Source organism: Neoarius graeffei, chromosome 15 (genome assembly GCF_027579695.1).
Source record: "Neoarius graeffei isolate fNeoGra1 chromosome 15, fNeoGra1.pri, whole genome shotgun sequence".
In the NCBI taxonomy this organism is placed as follows: Eukaryota; Metazoa; Chordata; class Actinopteri; order Siluriformes; family Ariidae; genus Neoarius; species Neoarius graeffei.
Window position 1 is genome coordinate 19,753,111 of NC_083583.1, and position 26,177 is coordinate 19,779,287.

Sequence of the window (26,177 nt, forward strand, 5' to 3'; positions counted from 1 at the left end):
ACACGAGAGCAGAAGTGAGGAACACAAGTGTCAGCATGGAAAATAAAAACAAACGCAAGACAAACTAACAGAAGCCAGGGGTTAAAGTGCTGATGACACGTTTTTGACATCTTTGGCGATGTTTTATAACATAAAAAGTAATTCCCGATGATCCATATATTAATTCACGAAGGCGCCTATTTTACAATTTATGATAAAAAACGCGGCTATTTGGGCAAATTTGACGGGGCTGCAGCACCCAGGAGACGAAAGAGGAGGAGGAGCTATATGACGTCAGCGAAAGAACCTTCCTCCTAACTTACCAGTTTGTTGTTGATGCGACAGGTGTTCAATTAGTATTTTTATTATACACGCACATATACATACATATATATATATATATATATATATATATATATATATATATATATATATATATATATATATGTATGTGAGAGAGAGAGAGAGTTATTATGCCTTCGCGTTGTGTTGCCGGCTTTTGCTCCAAAACCCACAAGGATGGGGTAAGTTTATTCAAGTTTCCCAGAGATCCCGAGCTGCATGCGAAGTGGGTGAAGCAAGTCAGGCACACTCGTGATTGAAGTGGGAGCCCTCACCAACATCCGTCCTGTGCTCTGAACACTTCGATTTGGATTGTTTTGACACCCTTCCAGATACCACTGAAGTTTTCCAGCCCAAAATATGTTCAAAACCCACCAAAATGCACTTGAAACCGCTCAACTGGGCGGGAAACCTCCCAATCTGGCAACACTGCCAGTATTCTGGAGGGGGTCTACTAGTAGCTATGCTGGATCCAAAGACAGTCCTCCTGTCAGAACATGTGTTGTGAAACGACATAAGATAAAGGTACGTAGAGCTATAGATTCTACATGATAATCATAAATGTAATCATAAAGTTGGCGTGATATCAGTCATGTATTTGCTTGTGAAAGCTTGTGGCTTTCATGTAACTGCCGCCTCGCGACGAGAGGCAAAGGGTAAAGAGGGTAGGCTATCATAGATTCTATTCGGAAGAGATCAACACAATTCTAGACTCCCAGAAGAGGAAGAGCTAGCACTAGAGAGTTCACCGGCGTTTTCATGCGCCATTTCCATTGAGTAGAACCAGAGTAGAACAGCCAGTGAACCGCAGCGTGTTCTCCCGCTGACGTCACAGCATGGCCGCGAGCCACGGACCCAGTTTTCTTGCGCTGTGCAATTAAAAGTTGGATATTCACGTAACAACAGCTTCTTTTCACGTAATTATAACAGAAATCTAACGTTTGCCATGTTGTATAGTTTATTGAAGAAATTGCATAGAGTCATGTTCGTGTCATCAGCCCTTTAAATCAGGCTTCTAAGTGTGCACAGTGAAAGGAGGTGTTCATGGTTAATGCTGTCTATAAACAGGATGTGTATTTTGAGGGGTCATGCTTGTATGCTTGAGTGAGTCGGTAGAAATAACAGTCCCACCGTATAAGCAAAAATGTTATAAATAACCTTTGTTTGAACAACACAAATGCTCAGAAACAGGAAAATGACTCTCTCAACAGAGCCGTGATGCAGCTTGACTCGGGCCATGTTGCTAACTAGCGAATGTCTCAGTTAGGGCTTTTCACCATAATGGACTTGCCACATCATGAATTATATGCCATACCAGCCTCACATGGTGGGCATTCTGTTAAATACAGTCAGGTGGGAATACACAATATCCATTACTTTTCTGTTATGGAAGGCTAAGTGGGAATGAAAGTTTGTTATCGATTCTGTATTGTTTTTACCTCAGACAGTTCTAGATTTCATATGTGAAAGTGTACAACCCCAAATCAGAAAAGTTGGGACGGTATGGAAATCTCATCTCATTATCTCTAGCCGCTTTATCCTGTTCTACAGGGTCACAGGCAAGCTGGAGCCTATCCCAGCTGACTATGGGCGAAAGGCGGGGTACACCCTGGACAAGTCGCCAGGTCATCACAGGGCTGACACATAGACACAGACAACCATTCGCACTCACATTCACACCTACGGTCAATTTAGAGTCACCAGTTAACCTAACCTGCATGTCTTTGGACTGTGGGGGAAACCGGAGCACCCGGAGGAAACCCACGCGGACACGGGGAGAACATGCAAACTCCGCACAGAAAGGCCCTCGTTGGCCACGGGGCTCGAACCCGGACCTTCTTGCTGTGAGGCGACAGCGCTAACCACTACATCACCGTGCCGCCCGGTATGGAAATGCAAATAAAAAAAAGAAAGCAGTGATTTCTAAATTTACTTTGATTTGTATTTCATTGCAGACAGCACGAACCCAAGATATTTCATGTTTTTTTCTGGTCAACTTCATTTCATTTGTTAATCTACATCCATTCCTGCATTTCAGGCCTGCAACACATCGCCCAACAAAAAAAAAAGTTGGAACGGGGGCAATTTAGGGCTAATAATGAGGGAAAACAATTAAATAGTATTGTGATTTGAAACAGGTGATATCAAAAGGTGATTGTAATCATGATTTGGTCAAAAATCAGTATCCAGGAAAGGTCTAGACTTTGAGGAGCAAAAATGGGCCAAGGATTTCCAGTTTGTCAACAAATTATTATAACATTTAAATAATATTGGCTGGCTTTTTTTTCGTGGTATATCAGATATATTCCATTCAGCTAGCACGATACTGAATGAGTCAAAGACGAGTTCCATATCATGCTAGCTGAATGGAATATAATAATAATAATTTAAATTTATATAGCACCTTTCGGGGCGGCATGGGGGTGTAGTGGTTAACAGTGTTGCCTCACAGCAAGAAGGTCCGGGTTCAAGCCCAGCGGCCAGCGAGGGCCTTTCTGTGTGGAGTTTGCATGTTCTCCCCGTGTCTGCGTGGGTTTCCTCCGGGTGCTCCGGTTTCCCCCACAGTCCAAAGACATGCAGGTTAGGCATAGGTGTGAATGTGAATGGTTGTTTGTCTCTGTGTCAGCCCTGCAATGATCTGGTGACTTGTCCAGGATGTACCCAGCCTCTCGCCCATAGTCAGCTGGGATAGGCTCCAGCTTGCCTGCGACCCTGTTGAACAGGATAAGCGGCTACAGATAATGGATGGATAGCACCTTTCTCACCATCAAGGTCACTTTACAATTAAAGGAGGAAAAAAAAAAAAAGAGTCCACCAAGTGAGGTTCAGGATGTAATTCCAGTGGTGTAGTAGCCACAGTCCCACCAGGTGCATGAAGATAAATCCCACACCACCTGCATAGCCGTCGCGACACCACCAGGCAACATCACTCGGAACACCGTGCTATGGATCCACAAAGCAAGCACAGAAGCACCACCACACAGAGCGCTGGTATGTCCCAAACCACCTGCACAACCACTGTGACGCCACCGAGCAACATTGCTTCGAACACCGTGCCAAGCACGAAAGCACCCACATACAGAGCACTGGATAACCACAATGTTAAAAGCAACAAGCTCACTGCAGTCCATAGTGAGGAGCACAGGCATCACCCATGGCGCACCAAGGCCTGAAGGAAACGGACGCCAAAACTGGGTCTGGAGCTACACCACAACCGGTAGACAAAACAAAAAACAAACCTCAAACTACACAAAAAAGGAAAAAAAAAAAGTGGCAGCCAAAACGCGCACGGCGTACTCTCAACTGGAAATGGAATATATCTGATATACCATGAAAAAAGCCAGCTAATAATAATAATTAAAATATTATTATTATTATACATACACATTCGATGAAATAATTATAGATACCTTTTGGGTGTTCAATGCTCTTTCAAAATTCTCTCAAAATCTTCTGTATTTAACAAAGCAAACCTGGTGGCCATGTTTGTTTACAAATTGTCACAGTCGCTCGCTAGCATGGAAGTTTTATGTGTTATATGTATCTTATGGCATTTTCAATTCACTGCAACAGTTTACTGCAGGAGCCGCCGGTGAACAAAGAAATGCTTCTGCACATGCGCAACAGAAAACTCTCATATTGAATATTCACATTAGCTCCAATGTGTGACATCATGTTGTTTTGACAACTATGCAATATCGTAAACCACATTTAACGCTCATTCTTCACTGGGTAGAGTAACGTAATACACATAGGATAAGTGACATGCTAACAATATTGAATGCTATTGAACCAGATGAATGAAACCCAGCAGAAGGGAATAGAATACATTTTTATTCCATTGAAAAAGTGTCCTGTATGTATAATAATTAAATTATATTATGCACCATAGAGGGGGCGGCATGGTGGTGTAGTGGTTGCGCTGTCGCCTCACAGCAAGAAGGTCCGGGTTCGAGCCCCTTGGCCGGCGAGGGCCTTTCTGTGTGGAGTTTGCATGTTCTCCCCGTGTCCGTGTGGGTTTCCTCCGGGTGCTCCGGTTTCCCCCACAGTCCAAAGACATGCAGGTTAGGGTAACTGGTGACTCTAAATTGACCGTAGGTGTGAATGTGAGTGTGAATGGTTGTCTGTGTCTATGTGTCAGCCCTGTGATGACCTGGCGACTTGTCCAGGGTGTACCCCGCCTTTCGCCCGTACTCAGCTGGGATAGGCTCCAGCTTGCCTGCGACCCTGTAGAACAGGATAAAGCGGCTAGAGATAACAAGAATGAGATGAGGTTTCGTAAATACATTGTCAGTAAACAGGAAGTTGTGAGACAGACCTGAAAATGGCATCCACAGTATAGAACCCCAAGCTTAATTTTGGTCCCAAGTGGCTATGATTTGTGGTTGCTGAGAAAAAGGGTGCTTCGGACAGAGGTAAACCAGTATATCCCCCCCCTTCAGAGTGGGGATATAAATATGGAATAAAAGTATTTGACGGTAAGAATGGTTTTTATTCAACAATTATCGCATTTTCCACAAATTGCTATTGTCATTGCACCAGTTTGTTTACATTCAAAGCGGAAAGGATTTTATCGGATGCTTTGTATACAGTTTTTAATTTATCGAATTTGCTAACTAAACACACAAAATGCAGCGAAATATGGATAGAATAAAACAGTTATTCCACTCAATCTCGTCGTATATGAACAGATAGCCGACTCGGTGCTCTGTGCCTCGTCAGCTATCAGCTCACGTACGACTTGATTTCATGGAATAACAAATGTTCAAGGGTGTTTTTTTTTTTTTTTTTTAAGTGGGGGGTGGGGATGTTAATTTCTACTGTTTCCAGGGACATAGTGGCATGTTTCACAAAAATCTCTGTTCAAGGCCACACCCATTTCTGGTTTAAATCAAAACACAAATAGAGATACGAATATCTGAAGCATCAACAGAGACGAATAGTGACATTGCATTACACCCCCATCTTCAAGGTTTCAAATTTACACAAACTTAACTCCAGCTTGAGTTGGACAATGCAACTTTATACTTGCAGATCTGTTGTTTTGGGAGGTAGGTTTTTTATATATATATATATATATAAAAAAAGTTATATTGAGCAACTCCTTACATATGAAACTTAACCACAAGCTTCTAATTTAGCACTTTCATAAATTAAAGACACCAGGAAAATCAAACTGTACCAAAAAATAAATCAGTTTAAAAATGTACAGTTTATTCAGGGTGTTTAATACAAAAATACAGAAACTCGAAAGTCAATTCACATGTTGACTGGCAGTCTCCCTCTTTAAAACGGCCTGCTCTGTGTCTAGTACACACTCAAAAGGTGATGTGAAATCAAAAGGAGACACAAGATGAGAAGATTAAGATTCAATCTCAAAACATTTGAACCAAGACTCATCAGTAACACAATTGCCTTCAACATGTGGTGGAACTACAGATCGATATTTTTAACCAGTTAAAAATACGATTAAACCAATTATTGTGTACTGATCATATTTGGAACAATGGGTGAATCATTACTTAACTCAAAGATTTTCCCTCATGACAGATCTTTCAGAAGCCACATTGTAGACTATTTTCTCAGACTGATTACCAAAGTCAGTAATTGTGGTTTTTTTAGCCATCTATAATGGTTACATCTTTTCGTGAACCGCGAGCTGTTGAAGATTGGGAACTTTCGCAAAAATGAATGCAAGTCCCAATGCGTCCTGCTGGTTATTTCGATTTAGGGTCCATCTTCTCATTGGCTTTCTTCTGTTTCTGCTGCATTATCTCTGCATCCCTGAAAGGAAAAATCATTTGCGTTCAGTTTTATTATTTGCTGTAAATGTTTATCACAATCATTGGTGAAAGCTGTCTGTGTAGGACATTACCTCTGTTTGCGAGCAGCAGCAGAGAGACCATCATCCTTCCTGCCCTTGGCCTGCTCATTGTGCTTCTTGGCGTTCTTCTGTCGGGCAAGTTCACGCTGGTTTCCTCCTGCACCAGAAACGATCACATCCACCACCAGCAATTAACTCAGATTTTACATCAACCTCCAAAAACACATCCAGCTCATCTTAAATAGCTTCAGTGCTGAAAAATACAGCTTGATCTGACCAGCTACCAGCTGCCAAAACCAGTAGACCGTCTTTACCAGCTGGTAGATTTTAAAGGAAAAAAAAAAATTCATTACTTCATAGCACAACATTAGAGTTTAAAAAAAAAAAAAAAAACCTCAAACACTTATTGATGAATTTATCAAGTAACAATGAAGCTGGAAAATAACTTACCAGCTGGTAAAGATGGTCTACCAGTTTGACCAAACTGGATTTTTCAGCAGGGATACCATTATGTAAACATAAATAGATATTTATTTGCATAGATTAATAACTGAACATTGTCAGAATACCGAGGTCCTTTGTATTGAGCTTGATTCAAACTACGAGGTCACTTTTTTCACCAAAACACGATTTATCATATCAGCAGGTTTATTAATTATATAAATATCATACGCCAACGTGGCAATCAACAAGAATTCCTAAAACTAAAAAAAGTGCGCGTTTTAATGTTAAAATACACAAAAACCAGACCAAGATCATCATCAAGAAAACAATCGATAATCAGTCCTCCTCTCCAGCATGAGAAGGAATGATGAATTATTGCTGGGCTTTATTACTAGCTAGTACGTAGTGACGTGACAAGGAAACGTTACGTAAATATAACATACTGGCAGACAAACTTTATCAAAACATTTTATCGAGATAAATCATTATTCTTGGTGCTTAATAAACAACTAAACATGTTTACTTTATATCTCTGTAGTGCATTTATTAGCATCACACTGCTCACGTCAGCTAGCTAGGCTAGTTAGCTTCAGCTAAGCTAGAGGAAAGTCATAGCAGTTCCGTATTTATACTAAGCACATGACGTGTGCCTAAATTAAATACCGAAAATATGTAAATATTTTTGATATAACAATAATCAACAAAATACCTACTGGTCATGACTTTCGGTGTTTTTTTTTTTTTAAATCCGGGCAAAGCGAAGCCTAACCCTTATTTTCCTCCCTAGAGCAATGGAACGCTAATAGCTTTCCTGGTTGCGCGAGCTGTAGCTGTTTGTTCCGCCTCCATGTTCTATGTGTGAGCCAATCAGCTTACACGGACTGCGCATGCGCGCCAAACAGGGGCTAAAATAACATGGCTCCTTTTTTCTATTTATAACATAAACAGACACCGGAAGTGCAGAAAGATGGACTTTGTATATTATTATCGTATAATATTGATCTTTGTATAATTTGTTTGCGTTAACTTTCTGAGTTAGTACATTTAGTCAATCTTTATATGCTCCCATTTGGGCAAATTATCAAAAACAATCCAATTTTGTATCACTGCTATGCAGATGACACCCAAATTTATTTTGCTCTATCACCTAATGATTATGCCCCCCTTGAATGTCTCTACCAGTGTATCGACCAAATCAACAACTGGATGTCACAAAATTTTCTCCAGCTGAACACAGATAAAACAAAAGTAATTCTATTTGGAAAAAAAGATGAAAGACTACAGGATTACCACTATTCTTGACACAAAGGGGATTAAAACAAAAAAGAAATGGTTAAAAATCTTGATGTTTTCATTGACAGCGAGCTAAACTTTGACAGTCACATGAAAACAATCACTAAAACGGCATTTTATCACCTAAAAAACATTTCCAAACTAAGAGGACTTATGTCAAAAAATGATCTGGAAAAACTGATACATGCCTTCATCTCTAGTAGGGTTGATTACTGCAATGGCCTTTTCACAGGCCTGCCAAAAAAGACCATCAAACGACTTCAGCTGGTTCAAAATGCAGCGGCTAGGGTTCTCACACGAACAAAAAGAACAGAGTACATTACTCCAATTCTAAGGTCCCTTCACTGGCTTCCAGTAAGCTACAGAATTGACTTTAAAGCATTGCTGCTGGTGTACAAATCTCTAAATCAGGGGTCACCAAACTACGGCCCGCGGGCCAGATCCGGCCCGCCACCCCCCTTTGACCGGCCCCCCAGCCCCTCTGCCCCCCACCACTTGAACCGGCCCTATGAGGCAATCCCCAAAAGTGGTCATGGCCTATTTTTTTTAAATGGCTTTTTGGCAAATAATAACGTCTGCATCTTGTATTTTGTTGATTTTATCAATTAAAATTGATATTTAGTTATAAAATGAACTATTCATATTTTCCGAATTTTCGTCATATGCTCGCGATCAAGCAGTGACAGGCAGCGCACGCACAGAGAACTGTCAGTGTTCAGGACAGCAAAATGGCTAGCGGTCAGCGAAAAGCTGACCGAGAGTGCAGAGTTTTTAAAGAACAGTGGACCACCGATTAATTTTTCGTTCGGTGTAAGGACCGTGCAGTTTATCTTGTATGTAAAGAAAGTGTGTCGGTTTTCAAAGAATATAATCTGCGTCGTCACTACAAAACCCGCCACAGAGAGTATGCTAGTTTGCGAGGGCAAACAAGAGAAGACAGGATTCGGAGGATGAAATGCGGACTGGCTGCACAACGGAATGTATTCCTTCACCAAACCCAGATCAACCAGGCTGCTGTCCGAGCTAGCTATAAGGTATACACCTACTAGCTACCCATGGAAAGCCGTTTACTGATGGGGACTTTGTTAAAGTATGCATGCTTGCTGTGGCCGAGGAGGTGTGTCCCGACAAGAAGGATGCGCTCAACGCGGTGAGTCTCTCTGCACCTACTATGACCAGGCGAACCGAAGATTTGGGGGACAACGTGTATGACCAGCTGAATGAGAGAGCATCAGAATTCGAGTTTTTTGCTTTGGCCATGGATGAGAGCAATGACGTGCAGGACACAGCACAACTGCTGTGATCTATTGATCTATTGCTCATATTATTATAATTTCACTGGTTTTTTTAAATGTATTTATTTTATAGGCCTATTTATTTGACCTTTATTAAGTGCTGCATACAATTATTATTTATATTATTAATAATATCAACAGGCCTACCTACAATTTTTATAATTTTCCACTCACCTTTGCCAGTGTCAATCACCTCAAATAGGCAGATGTTTCTTACCTTGACAGCTTTGATATTATTTTTATTAGAAAATAAATAAATGGAATATCTGTGGTATTTCAAATTAAAACAAAGTGTGAAGACTCGATTACTACTTTTGCAAACCACTAGTAAAGATAAACAAATATGTGCCAGGAATCAAGCGTTGATATAGTAGTATGGATATAGTAGTGGGGATGGCTGTGCCAGGCTAGTAATCTCTACTACACAATGAGGCCTGCTGGTGGTAATATTTGTCTGGGTCATACAATTCTATGTGATATAGCTGACCCGACCCCCATCACAGTCAGGAACGACAATGTGGCCCCCAGAGAAAAAAGTTTGGTGACCCCTGCTCTAAATGTTACAGGGCCCAATTACCTCTCTGATATGTTGCAGCGGCCTAACCCAATCAGATCTACCAGATCACAGCAGCAAAATTTACTATTAAAACCTGTTGTTAAAACAAAGTGTGGTGAAGCAGCTTTTAGCTACTGTGCAGTACAGCTATGGAACCAACTGCCAGAGGACATCAAAAATGCTCCTGCTGTTGGCAGCTTCAAATCTAGGTTAAAGACCAAGCTGTTCTCAGATGCTTTCTGCTAAATTATTAATATTGTCATCTCTACATGTTTTAAACTCTTTACTTTTACAGTCTCTGCATGTTTTAAATTCTACTTAACTTTTATTCTATTTTATTCTGCTGTTTTTTTAATTGAACTTTTATTTCATTTTATTATTTTATTTCTACTATTGTTTAATATTATTATTTTTCTTCCCCATTTATTTTATGTAATTTTATTTTCTATTGCTTACTGTTTTGCTTTTACTTCTGTAAAGCACATTGAACTGCCACTGTGTATGAAATGTTCTATATAAATAAACTTGCCTTGCCTTCACATTCATTATTATTATTATTATTGTTATTATTATTATATACACTAGATATAGATATTTATTCTACCCACATTCACTGGATATGAGCAATCGCGCACTCTGATTCTCTCTACTACTAGGCTATCAGCTCATATACCATGAGTAGAGAAAAACTAAATGGCAGCGCGTGTTGCTGAACCAACCGAGGACGAAATAAAAACTCTACTCGAAAACAAAACCCCATTAGTACAAAAAAAAGCAACAAAATATAGAATAAAAGTATTTGATGGTCAGAACGTATCTTTTTATTTTTCAATAATAATAATTATTCTGGGGCGGGGGGCGGCACGGTGGTGTAGTGGTTAGCGCTGTCACCTCACAGCAAGAAGGTCCTGGGTTCGAGCCCCGGGGCCGGCGAGGGCCCTTCTGTGCGGAGTTTGCATGTTCTCCCCGTGTCCGCGTGGGTTTCCTCCGGGTGCTCCGGTTTCCCCCACAGTCCAAAGACATGCAGGTTAGGTTAATTGGTGACTCTAAATTGACCGTAGGTGTGAATGTGAGTGTGAATGGTTGTCTGTGTCTATGTGTCAGCCCTGTGATGACCTGGCGACTTGTCCAGGGTGTACCCCGCCTTTCGCCCATAGTCAGCTGGGATAGGCTCCAGCTTGCCTGCGACCCTGTAGAAGGATAAAGCGGCTAGAGATAATGAGATGAGATGAGATTCTGGGGCGGCACGGTGGTGTAGTGGTTAGCGCTGTCGTCTCACAGCAAGAAGGTCCAGGTTCGAGCCCCGTGGCTGGCGAGGGCCTTTCTGTGTGGAGTTTGCATGTTCTCCCCGTGTCCGCATGGGTTTCCTCCGGGTGCTCCGGTTTCCACCACAGTCCAAAGACATGCAGGCTAGGTTAACTGGTGACTCTAAATTGACCGTAGGTGTGAATGTGAGTGTGAATGGTTGTCTGTGTCTATGTGTCAGCCCTGTGATGACCTGGCGACGTGTCCAGGGTGTACCCCGCCTTTCGCCCGTAGTCAGCTGGGATAGGCTCCAGCTTGCCTGCGACCCTGTAGAACAGGATAAAGCGGCTAGAGATAATGAGATGAGATGAGATGAGAATAATTATTCTGGGGTGGCACGGTGGTGTAGTGGTTAGCGCTGTCATCTCACAGCAAGAAGGTCCAGGTTCGAGCCCCATGGCTGGCGAGGGCCTTTCTGTGTGGAGTTTGCATGTTCTCCCTGTGTCCGCATGGGTTTCCTCCAGGTGCTCCGGTTTCCACCACAGTGCAGGTTAGGTTAACTGGTGACTCTAAATTGACCGTAGGTGTGAATGTGAGTGTGAATGGTTGTCTGTGTCTGTGTGTCAGCCCTGTGATGGCCTGGCGACTTGTCCAGGGTGTACCCCGCCTTTCGCCCGTAGTCAGCTGGGATAGGCTCCAGCTTGCCTGCGACCCTGTAGAACAGGATAAAGTGGCTAGAGATAATGAGATGAGATGAGATGTGGATATAATGAAACAGTTATTCCACTCAATCTGGTCATACATGGCTGATAGCCAGCTCATGAATGACTCGATTTCATGGCATAACTGTTAAATAGATATGCACTAGAGAGAAGGGGAATGAAAGTCAGTAGGAGTAAGATGGAGTACATGTGTGTGAATGAGGGTGAGGATAGTGGAATGGTACAGCTACAAGGAATAGACATGGTCAAAGCAGATGATTTCAAATATCTGGGGTCAACTATACAAAGTAGCAGCGAGTGCAGAAAAGAAGTGAAGAAGAGAGTGCAGGCAGGTTGGAATGGCTGGAGGAGAGAATGTCGTGAGTGATTTGTGGCAGAAGGTTGCCAGCAAGCGTGACAGGGAAAGTGTACAAGACAGTAGTAATACCAGCTATGGTGTCTGGTTTGGAGACAGTGGCACTGACAAAAAGACAGGAGGCTGAACTGGAGGTAGCAGAGTTGAAGATATTGAGATTTTCATTGGGAGTAACAAAGTTGGACAGGATTAGAAATGAATATGTTAGAGGGACAGCACATGTATGACGGCTTGGAGACAAAGTGAGAGAGGCGAGAATGAGATGGTTTGGACATGTTTGGAGGAGAGATCCAGGGTATATTGGGAAAAGAATGCTGGAGATGGAGTTGCCAGGTAGAAGGAAACGAGGAAGACCAAAGATGAGATTTATGGATGTGGTGAAGGAGGACATGAGGATGGTTGGTGCAACAGAAAAAGATATGGAGGACAGGAGGAGATGGAGGGACATTATCCACTGTGGGAACTCCTAACAGGAACCGGCGAAAGGGGAGGAAGAAGAAGAAGATATGCAACACGACTCAATTTACAAGCAGATGACAGGTTCCGAGGAGCAAAAACAGGAAATGAAGATGACAGAGATACAATCTATAAACTGGTGTTGGAAATTAATATTGCTGCTTGTCCATAATGATGTTACAATGCTTAGCTGATTGTTGTTGTTGTTGTTGTTGTTCACTGTACCAAGGCCTGTTTTGAGCCAGTAACTCATGAAGTATTGAGCACTTGGCTGCTTCAGTCATGTAGTGACTCTGCTTTGAGCCTCCCAAGTACAGAATTATTCCACTTCTTTCAAAATAGTGCACGCTCCTGACATCTGGTGGCGAAAAGACAAACTGCACTTAGTAATCCAAATACATGCTATCCCTAACCCTAACTTTAACCTTAAAATTATAAACAATAAAAAGCAACAGGTGCCACTAAATAATCTCATCTCATTATCTCTAGCCGCTTTATCCTTCTACAGGGTCGCAGGCAAGCTGGAGCCTATCCCAGCTGACTACGGGCGAAAGGCGGGGTACACCCTGGACAAGTTGCCAGGTCATCACAGGGCTGACACATAGACACAGACAACCATTCACACTCACATTCACACCTACGGTCAATTTAGAGTCACCAGTTAACCTAACCTGCATGTCTTTGGACTGTGGGGGAAACCGGAGCACCCGGAGGAAACCCACGCAGACACGGGGAGAACATGCAAACTCCACACAGAAAGGCCCTCGCCGGCCACGGGGCTCGAACCCAGGACCTTCTTGCTGTGAGGCGACAGCGCTAACCACTACACCACCGTGCCGCCCGCCACTAAATAATGCTGCCTAAAAATACCATGTATGATACTTGTAGAATAGTTTACATTTATTTATAGTGAACCTATCAACACATAAACATATGAGTTTACATTTAAGGTAGCTTTAATCCATTGTCCGTTAACTTCATAGGTGATGTTCATTTGGGTTTAACTGTAATATATGTGAAGATTTGATTGTACTGGCTGATTTTGCCAGTGAGATTATTAATACAAGTGTCTTATACATAGATAAACTTATTTGTTGATATGAGTTTCCCCCTGAAACTTAAAACCTTCTTTGCTGGTTCCATAACTACAAAATAATTTCATAAATGTTTGCAGGAAATATTCTGAGTAAAGGAATTCATTCATTCATTCATTCATTGCTTGTCTCTAATGATGTTCCAACCTCAAAACAATATTATTTTGCTGTAACAGTACATCCCAAAGTGTTGTTAATGGGCAAGTGTAGGCCTACCTGATAGTGACAGCTGAACTATACTACATATGCAAAAGTATGCAGACACCTTTTATAATTCATCAGACTATGATATATTAAATAATCTTACAAGACAACAATTCCTTTATCCAAAAAAAAAATACAAAAGCAGTTCAAACCGAGTAGCAGTTTACTAAGAAAAACTGAAATATTGTTCACTTAAGAAAAGTGTCCTAAATTAAGAAAACAAATGTTCTGATTTTTTTTTTCTTTCCAACAAACCTCTTTTAGAATGTCTGTATCTTTCTGAGATTTCACCACTTTATGATGTCATATACACACACTCTCTGAAAATAAAGTACATTATTGTACCTTTAGGGGTACAACGGCTTGTCACTGGGGCAGTACCCTCTAAGGTACTTATTTATACCCTTTATATACTACTTGAAAACATACAATACTGTGCAAAAGTCTTAGGCACATGTAAAGAAATGCTATAGATCAAAAATGGCTTAAAAATAATGAAATGAAGAAGAAGCAGCCTTTAGTTGTCACATGTACTCAAGCACAGTGAAATTTGTCCTCTGCATTTCACCCATCTGAAGCAGTGAACACAGGCATGCATGCACACACACATACAGTATCCAGAGCAGTGGGCAGGTATGCTACAGCGCCCAGGGAGCAGTTGGGGGTTTGGTACCTTGCTCAAGGGCACTTCAGCCCAAGGCCGCCCCGTGCTAACCTAACCACGTCTTTGAAATGTGGGGGAAACCGGAGCACCTGGAGGAAACCCGTGCAAACATGGGGAGAACATTCAAACTCCACACAGGAAGGCCCCTGTCGGCCACTGGGCTCGAACCCAGAACCTTCTTGCTGTGAGGCAACAGTGCTAACCACTACAGAAACGTTTCAACATTAAAAACATACTATAAACAGTAAGCAGTAAGCCATAATAAATGAAACAAAGTCAATATTTGGTATGAGACGACCTTTTGCTTTAAAAAAAATAGTAGTCTCAGGTACAACGAGTGCAGTTTTATAAGGAAATGAGCTGTAGGTTTTACTGAGCATCTTACAGAACCAGCCACAGTTCTTCTGGACACTTTGACTGTCACACTCGCTTCTTCATTTTGCACCAAAACTCAGTAGCCTTCATTATGTTTTCTTTTTTAATCTGAAAAGTGCTCTCTTATGGGTGTAATATGCTGCTCAGATACAACTTTTTTTCCCTGTAACATTTAATTTTGTGCTGGAAAACGAACATTTGGACTCTAAAATGTTTTTATACTGACTCGATAATGTAGAAGTCATAAAATAAAATTTGTCTGAAAAAAAAAGGGTGCCTAAGACTTGCACAGTACTGTATATTTTTGGCTCTAAAAATGTACCCATAGTTTACTTCAGGTCCAATAATGAGCCGGAGAGGGTACATTAGTGTCAACTGGACCTTAGGGCACAGAAATGGACCCCTGTTGTACCCCTATTTCTGACATCTTAAACAGAATATATAGAATAATAGTATATATTAAATCACTATTAGGCCAATATGTAGGTAAGTTATATGTTATTTAGTAATACAGTGCATATAAAATAGAATGTTCTGTATGATAATTAAATATAGATAAAATATCTGTTTATTACATTTTATTTTAATATTTCAGTACCTTTTGCTATACATGACAATATACTTTTGCTTTATAAAGGGGCCAACATGCCGCTTTGGGTTACTTCAAGAGAAAAGTGTGTACATTTTGTACAATGTATGCCTTAAAGAGACAGGTTTGTTTTATTATAATGTCAATAGAAATGTACACTCGGTACAGGAATACCAGTACACCTGCACTTTCATGCAATTATCCAATCAGCCAATCACGTCGCAGCAAAACAATTCATAAAATCATGCAGCCAAGAGATGTCACCTCAGAGTCCTGTTCTTGGCTGAAAGGAGGTGAATTTGATGTGGTCTTTCATTATTCTAGCCCATCCTCCTCAAGCTTTGGCATGGTGTATGTTCTGAGCTGCTTTTCTGTTCACCACGGTTGGCAAGACTGCTTATTTGAGCCTTACTGTCATCCTCCGGTGGATGCTGATATTTTTTCCACCATTCTGTGAAAAGTATAGCGACAGTTGTGCATGAAAACCCCAGAAGACCAGCATTTCCTCTCCGTCGTTCTGATATCTGATGTGAACGTTAACCGATGCTCTTGAGCTCTTGATCAGGATGAAGCTTTTGATCTGTCGAACTTTATGCATCGCACTGATTGTAGAGACTGTAAGTGCATGAATGAGCAGGTGTACAGGTGATCCTGTTAAAGTGGCTGGTGAGTGTATATATGCATAACAGTGGCTGAAATGTTTCAATGCCTGTGATAATTGCTTGGTGTAATAACCAAGATGTCTATAAGAAGGGCATGTGGAGAAAAAAAAAAAGTACGTGCTACATATTTCATATAAAAATTATTGTCAATTCTGGAAAAATGTCCTGCTTAATTTCAGCACCGTCCTTGGACAAATTACGAAAAGACTTGGTGTGACACTTTACTTCATTCACTGATACAGTTCCATCATCTGTTACTTTGTAAATACACAGATATTTCAATAAACCAATAAATATTGCTCCAATAGGTTCGGCAACATTCTAAACATGGAAGTACTATTTTCCTTTCACAAGGATGACTCTGACTTGCAATCACTCTACAAAAAAAGCTATAAAACATTGAAATAAAATGTCAAATGGTGCAGAATTAAGGCAAGAGGGAAACCATGTCGGATAGAGTTTCGTATGAACCATTCCTTAAAAAAGAATTTGCCACTACCTCAAACGTATTAGCGCTTTCTCATTACCCTCAACAGAGAAGATTTATATTAACGCCACATCACTGAAGAGCGAACAAATAATCACAAAGGACAATATCGGTTGGGCTTTCAAATTTTCCAATTACCAGTTTAACTCATGTCAGAACATCCCTGTGCATCTAATTATTCTATATATTATCCACCATGAATATTTAACAGTTATTCCACGAAATCGAATCGTACATGAGCCGATAGCCGAAGAGGCGCATAGTGCCGAGTCGGCTATAAGCCATGTACGATGAGATTGAATGGAATAACTGTTTTATTCTATCCACATTCACTGGATTTTGAGAAACAGAGCATTTTTATTCTTATTTTTTTGCAAATTCGATAAATAAAAACTTTATCCAAAATGCCCGACAAAATCATTTCCACTTAGAATGTAAACAAACCTGCGAAATGATAGTAGCGATTTGTGAAAAATGCGATAATAATAATAATTCTTGAAAAATTAAAAAGATACATTCTTATCATCAAATAATTTCATTCCATATTTTGTTGCTTTCTTATCCCCTGCTGGCTGAAAGTCCCGAAGCAGGATTATATCATGGCGATGTCCGTCCGTTGGTCCCAGGAAGGGTGCTCACCTTCTGAAATCAACTCCTCACACACTTTTTGGAGTAATTTCACAAAACTTGGCAGGATTCGTTATATGTCGCTAATACGCATATTGCAATTTCGTTCAATTCGGTCACATTTTACCAGAGTTACAGCCCTTGATTAACAAAATTATACTACATTATTATTCACGAGAGTGTGTTTTCCTTCTGAAATCAACTCCTCTCACCATTTTTGGAGGAATTTCACCAAACCTGGTAAAAGGCCTTGTTATATGTCGGTAGTACACATATTGTTATTTTGTTCAGTTCGGCCACATTTTACCAGAGTTGTGGCCCTTGATTAACAACCTTGTACTTTCACAATTTCATGAAGGTGTACTTGCCTTCTGACATCAACTCCTCTCACAATTTTTGGACGAATTTCTCGAAGCTTGGCAAAAGGCCTTGTTATATGACAGTTATGCGCATATTGAAATTTCGTTTAATTTGGGCAAATTTTACCAGAGTTATGCCCTTGATTATTAACAAACTTGTACTTTGGCAATTTCATCAAGGTGTGCTCGCTTTCTGAAATCAACTTCCCTCACAATTTTTATTATCCCCCACTGGCCGAAAGGCCCAAAGGGGAATTATGTCATGGCGATGTCCATCTGTCCATCTGTCCGTCCCAGGAAGGGTACTCACCTTCTGAAATCAACTCCTCTCACAATTTTTGGAGGAATTTCACAAAACTTGACAGGATTCTTTGTTATATGTTGGTAATACGCATATTACAATTTCATTCAATTCAGTCGCATTTTACCAGCGTTATGGCATAGTTGTGCTCTCAGAGCACTCTTGTTTGCATTTTTTGGGGTTTTGTTTTCGAGTAGTTTTTATTTTGTCCTCGGTTCAGCAACACGTGCCGCCATTTTGTTTTTCTCTACTCATGGAATATGAGCTGATAGCCTACTAGTAGAGTAGCCAATCAGAGCACGAGATTCCTCATATCCAGTTATCCAGTGAATGTGGATATTATAATAATAATAATAATAATAATAATCTTTGTCTGCAGTATTCGGTCACTTGTCACACAGGAAATGTATAATGGTGGTGAGAAACAATAAAAATTTAATTTAAAAAAAATACATGGGTATGGGGTATTGGTATAGGGTCCTGCACAGAGAAAAAGAAAATGAAGATGTTCCATCAAACACAGAATAAGTAATGAGAAAATTGATTAACGAAGGAATAAAACATGTCTGGATGTGCTGTTATAGGAAAATAATCAACAATGGGGTGGTGTCAAGCAGCCCAGCATGAAGTGAAGTTACTGCTGATTATTGTCCTACAACGGCATGTCAAGAAGTTTTTTTTTTCCTCTTACAGTATACCACAGTGATTTGCCAACAATGGCAATTTTTAATCCATTAATGAATGACATGCGTTTTATCCGTTTTTAGTTACATTAAATGTTGTGGAACGTCTGCAAGACAACTTAGTTCCTGTATAGCAGCTATAAAAATCATTCCCTCAACAGCCTTGCAAGACTACTTCCATAAAGTCAAATAAACATCTCCTACAAAAGAAAGCTTCACCAAATCAGCAAGTATACGTTTTTCTTTGTTAAATAACGGCGTGTTTTTTCAATTCGTTTAGTATTAGCCTTAGATTATGTAGATCGTCTGCCATACAAGTCCCTGTGAATAACTTCTATAGAAATAATAACATATTCGAATGAGTGCATTAATATAAATCTAACAGTTGAATTATAGCCAGCACTATTGTCAGAGCTGCTTTTATAGAAAATTCATTCATCTACACCTTCTGACCAATCAGAATTGAGAATTCAACAGCACTGTGGTCTAATTGCTAACATTTTCTACTTAGACCAAGGTAACACTAATGAGCAAAATTTTACAATTACGTGAAACAAAACATGTACACAGTCTTCGTGGCATGGCACTGGGGATGTCTGTGGCTTTGGCCTGGGTTGGATTTCAAAGTATGTGATGCCATAATAGAATAGTGATAGAAAATGGAGAAGCCTGTCACACATTCCCAGTCTCTCGTTTAGTCATGAGCTAGCCTCCCATCCAGCGCAGCTTGTAGGCTAGCCAGCGTCTCAGCGGGCAAAAGTATTCGTTGTGGAATTGCTGAAACTCAGCTGTTTGTCGGATGTCCCTCAGAAAGGCCACGTCGAGTTCAGACTCTGTCAGAGCAATGAGAAGCAGGAGGAGAGCCAGGAGCAGAGTGAGAGTGACCAAGAAGAGCCGTGCCAAACTTCCAATCACCTTACTTACTTGCTTTACCTCCATGCTACCAGTGGGTGTCTGGATCTTTCCCAGGTGATACACTCTTCCTGTAAATTTAGCAACAACCAGCCTCCCACTTTTTGGAATGCCTACTTCCGTTTTTTTCTCCTCTTGGATATTGGGAGGGCTGTTCATGTTCTGACATAAGGTCTGGTCCAGTGAACAGTTGCTGGAGACAGGCGTGGGTAACACACTGTCAGTGGGCCTGTACAATTCCTCAGAAAATTCTGACGCCCCATTTTTACCCTCAGCACAATTGTTTTGGGACTTCAGGAAGTCGCCACGAGTGATGGACCGCACTGGGGTCGAGTGGCCACTGTCACGTAGAGACTCCAAACCTAAAAATGGACAAATAGCGAACAAGGTCTACTTTTATTTTTGAAATATTATTGAGTGATGTTCATGTAGAATACATAGAGATACATATGAAATACATTATTCAGAATGAACAGATAATGTGGTTCAAAATAATTAACAGTTATTCCACGAAATCGAGTCGTACATGAGCTGATAGCCAAAGAGGCGCGTCGTGCCGAGTCAGCTACAAGTCATGTACGACAAGATTGAGTGAAATAATAATTGTTTTATTCTATCCACATTCACTGGATTTTGAGAAACGGAGCATTTTTTGACAAATTTAAAAAATAAATACTTTCTTAAAAAAAATGTCCAACAATCATTTCCGCTGAGGTGGACTTCCTAAAAACCTATCAATGGCTGCACAAATTGACCTTTCTTTCTTTCTTTCTTTCTTTCTTTCTTTCTCTTTCTTTCTTGTAGAAAGTGCTATCTTGCCGAGCTACAGAATATCTTTAGACATTTATTTAATTCTTCTTTGAACATTTTAGTTATGTAATTTTCAAACTTCTTTAAGCTTTTGAACCAGTCTAAAAAAAATTCAACACGTTTTAATGCTTAAAGATGAAGAATGTAAACAAACCGGTGAAATGACAGTAGCAATTTGTGAAAAATGTGATAATTCTTGAAAAATAAAAAAGAGATGTTCTTACCATTAAATACTTTCATTCCATATTATGTTGATTTTTTTTTTGCATTTTTGGGGGTTTTGTTTTCAAGTAGAGTTTTTATTTCGGCCTCGGTTGGTTCAGCAACACGCTCCACCATTTTGTTTTTCTCTACTCACAGTATATGAGCCGATAGCCTAGTAGTAGAGTAGCCAATCAGAGCATGCGATTGCTCATATCCAGTGAATGTGGATAAAATAAATGCAAATCTAAATACAAAGAAGAAGGACACTATTATTTTTATTTGTTTTTTTCAGAATCTGGGTGAGACGAGATGTGCACAACAGGATCTTACTGCACCCAACAAAATCTGGTGCAAGCAGGAAGTGCAGGTGAACTTTCATGCAAACCCAAGTGAAAGGTCAGATATTTATGTTAATGCATAATGCATTTACAGTGCTCATTCGTTTATCATTAGTTACTGTCTGGTCTGGGTCACAGTGGTTTAAATTATTCTGCTTTTTTTTTTAGAGTTTGGGAAATTTATATATATGCACTCGTTATGGGCAGAAACTGTATTTGTAATACGACAGATGCTCACTGCTGTGTTTATATTCCCCATTCCTCCAGCAGACATTTAGCATCCTGATATGTCATTCATGTACAATGTAATTCATGTAAATCAATTAATTGTTTTGATACATTTGGGTACTTTTTGTTTGTGAATGTGTCTATATCATAAAAAGAAAAATCACGTTAGTTTGAAAATATGAAGTTTATCTTCTCATGTTGAAAAACTTATTTTTCATATGAAATACATCACAGATCTGAGTGACATATTTAAATAATATTGGCTGGTGTTGAGTGGTCTATCAGATGCGAGCTGAACGGAATATATCTGATAGACCTAAAAAAAAAAAAAAGCCAGTAAATATAATAATAATAATAATAATAATAATAATAATAATAATTACACATATACACTCTCTTCATATCAGCATTCTCAAAGCCCAACGCTAGCTTACCCGCAACTCGGTGCTGTTAGCGCGGCAGTCCAGTTACCTTCCAGTCGGTGTAGTGTTAGTGAAGGCCAATGCTAGCGCAGTCAAGCTGATTATTATTATTATTATTATTATTATTATTATTATTATTTTCCAGATGTAATTTACTTAGTTACTTTTAAAGTCAACATCGACAACTGCACACCTGGCAGTGACCTGGCAGCCAAAATTCTCTCAAAATCTTCCATTTTAACGATGCAAACCTGGCGGCCATGTTTGTTTACAAATTGTCACTGTCGCTCCCCTCCTTGAATCGCCACCTTAATGTGGTGGAGGGGTTTGAGTGCCTCAAGGATTCTAGGAGCTATGTTGTCGGGGCATTTGCCTCTGGTAGGGTCTCCCAAGGCAAACAGGTTCTAGATAAGAGGTCAGACAAAGAGCAGTTCAGAATGACCCTTATGAAAAGAAAAACAGGTATCCGAGTACCCTTGCCCGGACCAGGGATACCGGGGCCCCACCCTGGAGCCAGGCCTGGGGGAGGGGCTCGTCAGCGAACGCCTGGTGGCCGGGCCTATGTCTGTGGAGCCCGGCCTGAATGAGCAACACGGAACCACTCTCCTGTGGACCCACCACCCACAGGAGGTGCCGTAAGGGTCCGGTGCACTGTGGATCAGGTGGCAGCCAAAGGCGGAGGACCTGGCATACTGATCCCCGGCTGACAAAACTGGCTTTTGGGACATGGAATGTCACCTCTCTGGTGGGAAAGGAGCCTGAGCTTGTGTGTGAGGTTGAGCGGTACCGATTAGATATAGTTGGGCTCACCTCAATGCATAGCTTGGGCTCTGGAACCAATTTCCTGGAGAGGGGTTGGACTCTCTTCTATGCTGGAGTTGCCAAGGGTGAGCGGCGCCGGGCAGGGGTGGGGCTATTGGTAGCCCCCCAGTTCAGCGTGCGAACATCAGAGTTCTCCCCAGTGAATGAGAGGGTCGTTTCCCTGCGCCTTCGGGTCAGGCGGGGAATGGTCTCTGACTGTCATTTGCGCCTATGCGCCGAATGGTAGTTCAGAGTACCCAGCCTTCTTGGAGTCCTTGAGTGGGGTGCTAGACAGTGCACCATGAGGGGACTCCATTGTTTTACTAGGGGACTTCAATGCTCATGTGGGCAATGACAGTGAGACCTGGAGGGGGGTGATTGGGAGGAACGGCCTGCCCGATCTGAACCTGAGCGGTGTTCAGTTGTTGGATTTCTGTGCCATGCACAATTTGGCCATAATGAACACCATGTTCGAGCATAAGGGTGCCCATAAGTGCATGTGGCATGAGGACACCCTAGGCCATAGATCAATGATTGACTTTGTAGTCATTTCATCTGATCTCTGACCATATGTCTTGGACACCCGGGTGAAGAGAGAAGCAGAGCTGTCAACTGATCACTACCTGGTGGCGAGTTGGATCAGATGGTGGGGGAGGAGGCCAGACAGACCTGGTAGGCCCAAACGTGTAGTGAAGGTATGCTGGGAACATCTGGCGGAGGCTCCCGTCCATCGGATCCTCAACTGACACATCCAGCAGAGCTTCAACTGCATACCGGGGGAGGATGGGGACATTGAGTCCTAGTGGGCCATGTTCTGCACCTCCATTGCTGAGGCGGCCGTGCAGAGTTGCAGCTGCAAGGTTGTTGGTGTCTGTCGTGGCAGTAATCCCCAAACCTGGTGGTGGACACCTGCGGTGAGGGGAGTCGTCAGGCTGAAGGAGGAGTCCTATCGGGCTTGGTTAGCCTGTGGGTCTCCAGAGGCAGCTGACAGATACCAACAGGCCAAGCTCAGGTAGTCACTGAAGCAAAAACTCGGGTGTGGGAGGAGTTCGGTAAGGCCATGGAAAGTGACTTTCGGTCAGCCTCGAAGAGATTCTGGCAAACTGTCCAGCAGCTGAGGAAGGGGAAGCAGTGCTCTGTCCCTACTGTTTACAGCGAGGATGGAGTGCTGTTGACCTCAACTGGGGACATCATCTGACGGTGGAAGGAATACTTTGAGGATCTCCTCAATCCCACCTTCATGTTGCCCGAGGAGGACGCAGAGTCTGAAGGTGCTTGGGAGGACTCACCCATCACAGGGGCTGAGGTTGCCGAGGTGGTTAAAAAGCTCCTCGGTGGCCGGGCTCCAGGAGTGGATGAGATTTGTCCTGAGTTCCTGAAGGCACTGGGTGTTGTTGGGCTGTCTTGGCTGACACGCCTCTTCAACATTGCATGGAGGTCAGGGACAGTGCCTCTGGATTGGCAGACTGGGGTGGTGGTCCCCCTTTTTAAAAAGGGGGACCGGAGAGTGTGTTCCAACTATAGGGGGAATCACACTTCTCAGCCTCCCTGGGAAAGCCTATGCTGGGGTCCTGGAGAGGAGAGTCCGGTCGATAGTTGAACCTTGGATTCAGGAGGAACAATGCGGTTTTTGTCCTGGTCATGGAACACTGGACCAGCTCTTTACCCTTGCAAGGATACTGGAGGGTGCAAGGGAATTTGCCCAATGGGTCTACATGTGTTTTGTGGACCTGGAGAAGGCTTATGACCGTGTCCCTCGCGGTGCCCTGTGGGGGGTAATTCAGGAGTATGGGGTCCAGGGCCCACTACTGCGGGCCATTTGGACCCTGTATGACTGGAGCAGGAGTTTGGTTTGCATTGCTGGCAGTAAGTCAGACTCATTCCTGGTGCATGTGGGACTCCACCAGGGCTGCCCTTTGTCACCGGTTCTGTTCATAAATTTTATGGACAGAATTTCTAGGCGCAGCCAAGGGGCGGAGGGTGTCCAGTTTGGTGTCAGCAGGATCACATCTCTGCTTTTTGCAGATGATGTGGTCCTGTTGGCTTCATCAATCTGTGACTTACAGCATGCGCTGGGACAGTTTGCAACCGAGTGCAAAGAGGCTGGGATGAGGATCAGCACCTCCAAGTCTGTGGCCATGGCGCTCAGCCAGAAACAGGTGGAGTGCCTACTCTGGGTCAGGGGGGAGTTGCTACCTAAAGTGGAGGAGTTTAAGTATCTCGGGGTTTTGTTCACGAGTGAGGGTAAGGGGGAGCGGGAGTTGGACAGACAGATCAGCGCAGTGTCAGCAGTGGTGCAGATGCTAAACCAGTCTGTTGTGGTAAAGAGAGAGCTGAGCCAAAAGGTAAAGCTCTCAATTTACTGGACCATCTACGTTCCCACTCTCACCTACGGTCATGAGCTGTGGGTAGTGAGTGAAAGAATGAGATCGTGGATACAAGCGGTAGAAATGAGTTTTCTCTGCAGGGTGGCTGGGCTCTCCCTCAGAGACAGGGTGAGAAGCTTGGTCATTCGGGAGAGACTCAGAGTAGAACCGCTGCTCCTCCACATTGAAAGGAGTCAATTGAGGTGGTTTGGGCACCTTGTTATGATGTCCCCTGGATGCCTCCCAAGGGAGGTTTTCTCCCACCGGGAGCAGATCCCGAGGCAGACCCAGGACACACTGGAGAGATTATATTTCTTGGCTGGCCTGGGAACGCCTCTGTATTCCCCCGGAAGAGCTGGTGGAGATAGCCGAGGAGAGGGAAGTCTGGGCTGCTCTGCTTAGGCTGCTACCCCCACGACCTGGATCCAGATAAGCGGTAGAAGATGGATGGATGGCTCACTAACACGGAAGTTTTATGTCTCTGACGTGATGTCGTGTTGTCTTGACAATGTGCAATATTGTAATAATATTATATGCTCATTCTCCATTGAGTAGAGTGACGTAATACATGGAGGATAAGCGATATGATAACAATATTGCATGTCATCAGTAAACCTGCTAGAAGGGAATAGAATACATGTTTTTTATTCCATGGAAAAAGCGTCCTGTATGTATAATAATTCCCGATATTTCACTCCGATGATGTCACTCCTAGTGTTTTCCTGCTGACTAGACACATGTTATCAAAATGACAAACCGGTTCAAAATTAAAATTCTTTTGACCAAGTTGTGGATTTTTTTGTGGATGTGTCCATATAATATAAAGAACATTACACGGTGGTGCAACACCCTGGGCAAGTGTTAGCACACCCGTTGCCTCCCTCGGCCAAGGATACGGCCTCACTATGCTATATGTAAATAGCCTCACTGCCTTGTGGGTGGCTAGAGATAGCCAAAGACTAAGAGAATGAACCCTGACAGAAATTTCGGAGTAGAGCCCCGTAGGCAGTCTGGTGGTAATTCAGTCGCTGGCAACTCCTGCAAACTGGTCCCAGACATACTGGTTATGCCTTTCCTTTGGACTTTACCAGCAAGACCAGGGGGGGATTCTGGGACATGGGCAAACCAGTTTCTCCATATATACTGCCCAGGCTAGCGCATTTTTGGAGAGGTAACTTCAGCGTGTTGTATGGCTTTGCCTGGCATGGAAACAAACTGGGGAGTGGCAGTAACCGGTTCTAAGTCATGGCTCAATTGGCATAGAGCCTGATACCAGGGGTCACTCTCGACAGCGGGAGGGGCTTTTTTAGCCCGATTGGACATCTACCACCTGCTTAAAGCTGGGCTGCCCCCAGTCAATAAGATGTTGTCCTGCCATGGTTTACCTGTCCCACTGAGATGAGTGAGACTCACGTTTGGAAACAGACTGACAAGTGGACTGTGACTCTTTCACCTAAGAATCCTAGACACAAAAAGAAGGCCAGCTGTCACTCTTGGGAGCTGGAATGTCCGAAGCGTCTGCTGCTATAGGATCAGGCTA

General features: G+C 42.3%; 2 protein-coding genes across 2 annotated transcripts in view; both read right to left on the reverse strand.

Moving 5' to 3' along the window:
- Positions 1–5,514: 5,514 nt before the first annotated feature.
- Positions 5,515–7,437, reverse strand: serf2b (small EDRK-rich factor 2b). The gene is made up of 3 exons (XM_060940441.1): positions 7,303–7,437; positions 6,197–6,302; positions 5,515–6,105 (listed from the first exon to the last, which is right to left on the reverse strand). The coding sequence occupies exons 1-3, from the start codon at positions 7,307–7,309 to the stop codon at positions 6,039–6,041; spliced, it is 180 nt and encodes a 59-aa protein (XP_060796424.1). The 5' UTR covers positions 7,310–7,437; the 3' UTR covers positions 5,515–6,038.
- Positions 7,438–19,261: 11,824 nt separating this feature from the next.
- The window catches only part of frmd5b (FERM domain containing 5b), a 57,426-nt gene continuing 50,510 nt past the window's right edge, over positions 19,262–26,177 (reverse strand). Inside the window, exon 14 of the mRNA XM_060940442.1 lies at positions 19,262–19,830. Coding sequence (XP_060796425.1) covers positions 19,262–19,830 — 569 coding nt within the window. The remainder of the gene's footprint in view (positions 19,831–26,177) is intronic.